At 39.2% G+C, this 9850-nt stretch overlaps 1 protein-coding gene across 1 annotated transcript in view; it reads right to left on the reverse strand.

Moving 5' to 3' along the window:
- Window positions 1-2772: 2772 nt before the first annotated feature.
- The window catches only part of lhx4 (LIM homeobox 4), a 36017-nt gene continuing 28939 nt past the window's right edge, over window positions 2773-9850 (reverse strand). Inside the window, exons 3-6 of the mRNA XM_037698089.1 lie at window positions 7962-8164; window positions 7233-7387; window positions 5009-5180; window positions 2773-3490 (exon numbers count right to left, since the gene is read on the reverse strand). Coding sequence (XP_037554017.1) covers window positions 3102-3490; window positions 5009-5180; window positions 7233-7387; window positions 7962-8164 — 919 coding nt within the window. The 3' untranslated portion in view covers window positions 2773-3101. The remainder of the gene's footprint in view (window positions 3491-5008; window positions 5181-7232; window positions 7388-7961; window positions 8165-9850) is intronic.

Consider the following 9850-nt stretch of genomic DNA (forward strand, 5'->3'; position numbering starts at 1 on the left):
TCCTAGAAGAAGGCCACAGTAATGTAAGAATTAAATGTTAGACTTGTCATTTAATTTCGGCATTTCAGCTCAAAGCACAACAGTCTTGCCGAGCTATTAGCAGGAAAGTAATAATTTGCTAGTCTTCAGTATTTTAAACAAATTTTAAATAACAAATTTAAAGGCCTAGTTTAAACCATAAAATTATTAAATGCATTTTAATACTTTTATTGGGAAGTTGTCAGTGACATCACTATAAAAGCTACTATTTTCAATAGCTACATTTGGCATACACAAAAGCTAACTATGAATAAAATGTATTTAATGGACTCCAAAACATATTTGCCTATGTCTCATTAAGCACCATACAGTTAGTTAACAGTCCGGGCATTACGGGTAGATTTGACAGCACTGCAATCTGTCCCTGTGTCTCTTTAGCACTGATGGGATCAGAAAAACAGCCAGCAAGGCATCTGTTTCAGCACGTTTTATTTCTCCTCCTTCTATCCTTCCTTATTGTCTCTCTCCATGCATCTTTCTTGTCACCCCCCACCCTGAGAGCAAGAGAGGAAAACAGCATCGATCACTGTTAAATGACTGACCACTGCACGTTGGTGGTACTAAATGCATCTCCACAATTGAATAGAGGCCTAAGTGTGTGGTAAATGCTCTCAATGGGTAAATGAATTTGTGGGTTAACTTGCTCTAAGAGTGTTTCGATAAGACAAAATAATAAAAACACCAACAGGGCGCATTTTTCTTTTGATATATTAAGAATAAAGTCTAGCTGAAACTCTCACATTCATCACCGCAAGTGCCGTGTGTTCAAGAGAAAAGCATTCGAGGGTAACCCAAAAGCAACTCCACTTTATTTCCTCATATAGATTTAACTGTACACAGTTCATACCATTACACAGAAGGCATAAATGAATAAATCCAGTGCTCTCTTTTACAGCTTTTTTTTTTCAAAGACACGTGGCAATAATAAATAGCACTCATGAAACAGGACAACACTAATTTCAAACTGTACAAAATTTACAATAAGATGCAAACTTCTGAGGCAACACAGACTTAACAAGACTGTAGTGATGTTTTCCCTGTTATATCAAACTGTAGATTGCAGCCAACAAATAATTAATATAATTTGAGGAAACAGTGAATTTGTGTGTTGTCAGCCTTCACAAAGAAAGAAATCAAAGAACAAGGTAGTGAAAAATGCAGAACAATGTAAAAACGTTTTTTTTTTACCTTTTCAATTGACCTAAAATGATTTTGAACCTGTTTTCCCAATCTGATCACATACACAACAGAAAAAAGATGGATGGATTATCAGATTTATATATACATAACCATTTGCAACATATTGACCATGAACATAGTAAAAATGTGCATTTCTGAAACCCTGAATTAAATCCTCAAAGCGCCAAATTTTTAATTCTGAAAACTAAAACTAGAAAATGGAGAAATGAATACCTAAAATGTTTATTTTAAATACCCAGAATATAGGATTTATAAATGTACAAATTTAAAAAAATTAAGATCTCCTTTAAACAAAAAAGTTTAACTTTTCTTGTTCTGTACTCAAATTTATTAGTAGAATTTGATTTCGTGTGTAATTTGCAGGCTGTATTCTACCATTTTTTGTTTTATTTTTTTGCTGATTTTTATTCTGATAAAAGACAGAACTAAAAAAAAAAAAAAAAACAACTTGACTTTTCATTTTATTTATTTATTTTACAAAAAGGTGCCTACATCAACTGCTTTCTTTGCAGAGAAACGGGAGAAAAGTGTGTTTTAAGAAAACTCTTTAATGGAAACAGTCTTTGCTTCTGACATGCTAAACAAATGAACGTCCAGCTGTGTCGGTTCTTTTATAGATTTTTACTAGAGTCACAGGCAGGTCTGGGTTTTAGTGAAGGATCTGCCTGTTTAAGTTTCATGTTGGCTTGAAGATGCACCTGACGACGCCTGAGAAACAACCGAGCAAACGACTCTGACGCCACAGTATTAGCTCAAAACGTGGCAGGCTTCGTTAATCCCTCTGACACAAAGGGCCAGGCAGTCGGCAAACAGGCTGCCAGAACATCTGGAGTCGGGGAGTCGGTTGACAGCAGGCAAAGTTCAGATTGCTGCACTGAGAAGATTACCAGGAGAAGCTCTGGATCTGAGAGCAAGCACACACGTTTTCTTATAAAATCAATGTCCCTTTTAATACTTATTTGTCAAACCCAACTTTGATGTTTGAATTTCTATATTATTTGCAAAAAAACAACTTTGTATATCTTGTAAATAAAATATGTTCTTGTCAAATAACAGTGTGTGATGCATAACTAAAAATCACTGAAGTCTTGACCGTCCTGTACTCTTCAATTCCTGCTGAGTCCTGGTGTAAGAAACGTTTTAATACTGACAGACTCTCCGACAGCTTTTTTTACACAGACGAGGACGAGTCAAGCGCCTGTAGATTTACTGCTTCGCAAACTCAAAACACGGGAAGTGAGGACAGGAAGGACAAACAGTCGCACAGACCAGCAGCCATCTGTCTGCTAAATACTTGTAAGCTTCAAAAACATGAGCATGTTTCAAAAGTCACACTTGTGCCACAGCTCATGTAAATTTCTCTCCAACTGAAACACTGTTTTGTTTTTTGTTTTGTTTTTTTGCCTTGTGCATATTTCTCTCTCCTCTGCATTCCTGTCCGTTTGTGTAGAAAAAGAAGAGGAGAGTAAAGTGCATTGCCAACATAAAGGCTTTGATATGACCAGACACCGGACCGAATCAGAAGCATGCAGACGCCTTCTGGATCGAACGAGGAACTTTGATCTAGACTGCAGCCTTGATCTTGTAGTTGGGGAGGGTGCGTTTTCTTCTGGGGATTGCACAGTGTTATGATCCACCCATTCAGTCTCACTTTTATAGAGTGAAGCATAAAAATAAAAATAAAAAAATCGACAATAATGTAAATAAAGAGCATGTTCTTTACTGTTTGTGTCCCAACTCCTCTGCTTCCTCATTTTTCTTTCACCAAAAGTTTTCAAAGCATACCAGTCTTGAAAGGTGTTTCAAATAAATTAAAATGAAACGAAAGAATCATTTAGGTCCATTTCATGTAAGATGATGGTTCAAAACTGGGAATGGTCCATCTCGTCCAACCACGACGCTGGACTGGTGGGGAAGTCAGGGTATCCTGTACTGCTGCCTGTGGATAGATCTGAGGTGGGGCCCCCTGCCATGGCCCTCAGAGCCTGTCCCACACCGCCTGCACCCCCCTGTGCCACCAGACTGTCCATTGTAAAGCCCAGGTTGTTGAGGAGAGGCGTGTGGCCGGGCAGGGAGGTGATGGACGAAGGTGACTGGGGGAGGCCGTAAGGACTTCCTGCTCTGATGTCATGGTAGGATTGTCCTGCTGCGTCGACCGAGAAGCTGCCGTTCAGCACCGCGCCGCCGGTCACGTCACCCACGCTTCCATAAAGGCCGTTGGCGTGGCTCAGATCTGACAGGACTTGGTCATCTGTGGAGGAAACAGCAGAAACGTAAACACTCTGGCACTCCAGCAGCACGGTCACCTGCACGCACATTATATCGCTGTTATTCTTCAATCCTGTTAAGTGTTTTTATGGGTTACATTTATCGTTGCAACAATTGTGGGTTTTATGGAGGTGTACAGTACAGTGGGTGGACACTACCACAAAAAAAATTTAAAAGGATAGTTGTAGTTTTGAAATGTGAGTGCCTGGGGCGACACTGTGGAGCAGTGGTTAGAACCGCTGCCTCATGGATGGATGGATAGAAGAGGGCAGAAGTCTTCCTCTGGGCTAGGTTAATGGTTAGCCAAGCGAGGGCCTGTTTTACGTTAGTTTTCAGGCTGATGAAGAAACTCTTACAATGTGATGCTGGTGTGAACAAACGTTCCTTCAGTTAATATTAAACTCTACACTTTTCATGACACTTTGTTTTGTTTGTTGCTGTTTTCTCAGCCCTAAAAACATCCTTTACATGGCCTATGCTAATGTATGAGCATAGACCATGTAAATGCTGTTGTTGGTGCCGAGGATGCTGAATGTATCAGTCTACTTAATCCATCCGGCCAGTTAAAAGTTTATTTAACTCCCAGCAGACGGACATGTTTAGCAGTGTCAACATTTACCAGGTTGATGTTAAGAGGGGCCTTGTTTGGCTGCTAGCCTAGCCTGGATCTTTCTCCATGCTCCATGCTTTGTAAGTAATGTCACAGCAGACCATTGATAATTATTTAACATAACATCACTTTTAAAAAAAATGCCAGCATGCCCCTTTAATGAGTTTGTTTCCACAGTAATATGAAAAGGGTTGAAAAAAAACCCCAAAAACATTAAACAGTTTATGTCCTTTATCCTGAAGCTTTTGACTCATATAAAGTGCACATAAGCAGCTGGAAAATAGATACAATTGTATGAAATGATCAAAAATAAAAACATGCTGCTAAATCTTTTTGTTTGGGAGCCACGTGTTCTGAACTTTGCAGGGCCTCCAGCCCACAGCTCCACCTCCAGTCCCCACCTGCGTCTCTGTGTGTGCAGTTACCGCAGAACAAAATATTTGTTTTCATCTCCAATCCATCCCCTCCGGTACAACAACAACAAAGACACGGAGCGCTTTCTCTCTAATTGACTAAAAGCCTCACATGCTTTATAGAGTTTCTGTCACCATATTTTCATTTCTCATAAAAAATAGCTTTCTTTTGCAAAGTGGCTCAGAGACTTTTACAACCACCCAAAATGGGAATTGCACATATTTAATAACAAACAAATGTCTAAAATTGATATTGTCATCCCACTGAGACGCCGTGCTAATTTCCAGCCGTTTTGAGTTTGCATGAGCGAAATAAGACAGAAACCAGCGAAACAAATAAAACTAAATGCATTCAGTATCTGTAATTCGCATGTCATTTAGCAGCTTGAAGGCTCCCTTAATCCTATTAACACAAACCTTGTCTGATAATTCCCTTTCAAGGCTGTCTCTCTTAGACAAATGGATTTTTTTAAATTACCTCTGAAGCTCAGTTCACTGTCACTGAGTCCTGCGTCGTCAGCTGAGCTCTCCTTCTCCACTTTGGTTCCTCCTCGGCTGCGCTTGACACTTTTATAAAACTGGGTCCAGCGGTGACGGCCTGCATCTTTCTTCAGACGCTTCTCCTTCGCCCGCCGGTTCTGGAACCAAACCTGACAGAAATGATATTTTTAACGAACTGAAAATTGTGTGTGCCATCTTTGTTCACACGTCAGATTGGCTGTAACAAATAAAAGGATCACACATGACTTTTTGTGTTTTTCAAATTTAGCTTTAAATATTAGTTGTTTCAAAGATATTTGGTCTGAAAAAAGTTTCAAATTGTAAATGTTAAGAATTTTTTTTTTTTTTTTTTTACATATGGTCAAATGTCCTAAAGCTGTTCCATTAAATTGAGTGTGTAAAGTGTTTTTTAATACAAATGTTTAACCATCATTAAGATTTGGGATGCATTGGGGGCAAAAAAGCATGGTTCTTTCTTTATTTTATTTTTTTTATTAATTCATGACAGTGAGACCAATATAAAATAACCACAGTTTATCAAAAATGCTTAAAATCACTCCTCATCAAATCTTATTTAAATTAACCATAAATGAAGTGCGCCTCTTTTAGTCACAGTTTTATGGAACTCGCATATTTCCCATAAATTTAATTAAAACATCCCTTTTAGAACAATGTTAAAATTTTAAGAAACAAAACTTTGGCACCTTGGAACATCAAGGTCAAGATTATTGTCATTCACATCACATACAGTATGGTACATGAGGTGGAACAAAATTATGTACGCAGGGTCCTAGTTACATCCAACAATAGCAAAAATACAAAGTGTAAAAAGGAACAATAGGATTTAAGATAAGATATACACTAAATGAACACCCAATGGTACACTAAAAGATCTAAGATATACGCTAAACACTAATAATGTAAAACAATACACCAAACAATGGCAGCACGACCATGAGTCTTTGTGGGAAGATGAATGAATGTATATAGCAGCTTGAAATAATCAGCAGCATGAATAATCAGCAGCACATATCAACAATCAAAGTTGCATTACAGTGATTTTTTAAAATATATTTCACAGTGAAATTCTTGATTAGGGATTTATGATTCTAACTGCTTCAGGGTAGAAGCTGTTCCTCAGTCTAGTGGTTCTACACTTAATGCTCCACAACCTCCTCATAGTAGGCTAATACAGATCAACAAGAAGTAAAAAAAGGTATATATACTGTATATATACACACACACATATATGCACATATTGGTTCAGAATGATCCGACATCCATTGTTGATAGAAAGTGATTCCAGGTTATTTAAAATGATCCAGTCTTACCAGCACCAAGTCAGTCTGATTTTTTTTTCTTTTTTCAGTTTAGTAAAATAAAGGACCTCTCTAATACAGCTATATGTAGATGGATCTGCAGATTTACAATTTGGTAGTATTAGCCTCTTGGCCAGAAGTGCTTTGAATGTAATTAAGTTATTTTTAGCAGGAGAGAGCAGGTGAGGTAGGCTACACCCCGAGCGAGGCAGATCAGGCATCAGGAGTGATGTCCTCCCCAGTTTCATTAGGCAACGCAGGAAAGATTTTGGACAATAATCTTTTCATGGATGGACAGCTTCAGAACATGTGAAGCATTAACTGTGGCTCGTTGGTGCTCATCTCAGAGAGCACATGCTGTCTCATATCTTTGCCAGCCAGGCTGAAGTGAGGGAAGATGTAGAACCTGAAACTGTGGTTGAAGGTCGGTGTACTCTTTTTAAATCTTTCCCCTCACATCGTCAAGAATCCCAAGTCTGTCTTCCACACTGTTTTCAACACAGTGTTTGAAATGTTAGAAAAAATTTGATATATAGAAGAGAGCACTCTTTTTACTGAGGTGAGAGGTTCATGGACACTTCAAAATCAGAGGGGTTTGGAAAAACAGAATTCTGGAGAGGAGATACGAATATAGTGTCAAGTAAGACATGTGAAAAAAAGTTATTTAGAGAGAGGGGATTTATTTGCTTGCTGCAGATTTTTTATACCAAATCCAACATCTAGGAAGTGATAACTAATAAAGCTGAAGAAAAAACAAGATTCCCTTTGAGCGTAGAGTGTTTCATTCATTAATCTAAAACATTTCTCCACTGACTGAGTCCGTTATTTTTATTTTGTTTCAGGTTAAAATAACAGGAATCCCTCAAAAGTATGTTTGTCTACCTGCACAACTCTCATGTCCAGCCCTGTCTCTGAGGACAGCTGCTCTCGGACGTGGCGTGCCGGCTTTGGCGAGTTCTTGTAGGCACTTTTGAGGGTCTCCAGCTGCTTGGCGGTGATGGTGGTCCTCGGTCGCTTGGTCCCAGCCTCTGAGTCATCTGAAAAAAAAAAAAAAGTCACAAGGCTGAGTGGCATCCCCCTTTCATTTGACTCGTTGCCTCAACAGGCTGTGCCCCTCACAACCTTCGTGTGAGGAGAGTGTGTACGCGTGGGTGCGTGTGAAATAAAGTGAATGGCCACGCATGGCAGTGTATTATTGTCCTTGTGCATCTGTCCAGCTCCCACAGCAGAGGACATAAATCTACTCTGTGCCAGAGGAGAGGAGTTATTGGAGCCGCACCATATAAGAGCACTGGTTCACTTTACATAATCAATCAGAGATGCATGGAAATCTCCGAGGAGAGGGAGGGACAGGAACAGCACACACACACCCAGATGACAAACACCAACGATCCACAGTCACAAGTTATTTCACTGCGCTGAAGAGTGCATACAGCTTGATCTATCGTGCTCCTCTGCAATTCTGAAGCAGCAAATTTAAGTCAGAGCCCTTTCAGCACTGAAACCCACGGTCAGAATATCACACGTGAGGCTGCCAGTGCAGCTTAACTACTTTTTTTTTTCATCATCTCAAACCATTTTGCTTCTATAAATATAAAATAGAGCACCTACCATTTTGTTTGGCGGTCTCGTAATCCACCTTGCACACCAGCCTCCCGTCCTCCATGAGGTAGAACTCATCCCCGGTGGCCAGCTGTCGGCTGCACATGATGCAGGCGAAGCAGTGCAGGTGGTACACAAAGTCCTGGGCCTTTCGCACCACCTGCGTTGGAGGGATGCCCTGTTGGCATGACGCACACTTTGTTCCAAATCGCCTGAAGGAAAACATACAGTAGTATTATTGATAACAAGAGACAGAAATATTAGGAGCTCCAGAAGAGTGGGGGGAATCCATGATGAAGGGTATTTCTGTTAACAATAGATTTCCTAGCAGTTTGATTGATGGACAGGATCGATGCGGTGTATGAGGTGTGCATGTTTGCATGTGTGCACAGATGGAGTATGGAGAGCTAAGGAAGAAGAGGAGGTGGAGGAAGGGTGCATACAGTAAACACACTCCGAGGAGAACCAATAAAACATGGACTCAACCGAAGCTTTAAATCACACGACCAAAAATATAAACCAGCACATCACCAGTAAAACATCTCTCACTCTGTGTGCTTTCCCTCTTTCTGTATTTAAAAACTTTCAACATGCCCCCCCACCACTGCTCGCCTCCCTCCCTGGGTCAGCTAACACACTTAGACTCCAGTGGAGCTCCTCAGGTCTAATTCAAGCTTTGAGCATTAAAACCTTTCAAACATGATTTAGTAAAAAGCTCAGATCCTGTTTTGGATGAAAGTCAAACTCAATTTTCTTCAGTAATGCTTCTAAAATCCAATCATTAAAAGAAAAAAAAAGAGGTAAAATGTCAAGAAGATCGAGGAAATGAAAGGATTTTGCATCCAGAGCTTTGTTAAAGTGAGATATGGAAATTGGGAAGAAAAAAAAAAGTGAATACTTTGCGCGTTAAATGGGGCTCATCTTTAGCAAATAGTAGATCTATAAATAAAGTGTTTAATAAACAAAATCAAAATCCAGTGTGGACAGCTGTTTACCAGATGTGTTTTTTATTTCAGGCCTGGCGCTCTGTGAAGGAATCCATGTTGCTCGTCGCCTTTCACGCCTGAATTTCAAACTAAAATCCTCTTGTGCTACGGAAGATTAAAGCTGTTTTGGTCAAACCTTGTAAATGATGTGCACGATTGCGTGCACATCTCTGCAACGTCCCGTAAATTATTTTAGCACTTGGAGCATGTGCGGAGGATAACTCTCAGTTATATCCAGTTTTCGTTCAATATTAAACCATATTTGTCTTGGTCAAGTGAATAGCTGTGGCGGCCATCTTTAATCAGCCTGAATCCAAATGTTAATGAGTTTTAGATGCACGTTCAACCATTGCTGTTTAAGAGTTGCACTAAAATACACCTTGTTATATTATTTTATCATTGTGTAGCATATATATTAGACCTTTGTATATGGTTTATCTTTATACTTTATATTATTGCTATTTTTGGATGAAACTGGGTCCTTGGGTGCACAATTTCATTCCACCTCATGTACCACGTGTGATCCAAATGACAATAAAGAACCTTGAAAATGTATCCAGAGTTTCATGAGATATTTTGTAAAAACACAAGATTAACTCCAACTATTTAGGCCAAAGTTTTAAGTAAAGATGCCACACAATGTGTGATACTCTGTATGTGTTTTGAATTATTCTCATCTACTACCACGCTAAATTTCAGCTCATTAGCAGTGAAACTGGTTAAATTATAGTCAGCGGGCTGTGGGGCCATATTGAATTGAAATTACTCTAAAAGTAATTCAGTTGTAGCTTAATATAATGATATATTTCTTAAAGATGTATTACTGTAATTCATTTTACTAAAAGACAGACAAATGAAAACACACAAACATGGGCAAATACATACACACACACACACACACACACACACACA

This window comes from Nematolebias whitei, chromosome 3 (genome assembly GCF_014905685.2).
Source record: "Nematolebias whitei isolate Nwh7 chromosome 3, NemWhi1, whole genome shotgun sequence".
Classification (NCBI taxonomy): Eukaryota; Metazoa; Chordata; class Actinopteri; order Cyprinodontiformes; family Rivulidae; genus Nematolebias; species Nematolebias whitei.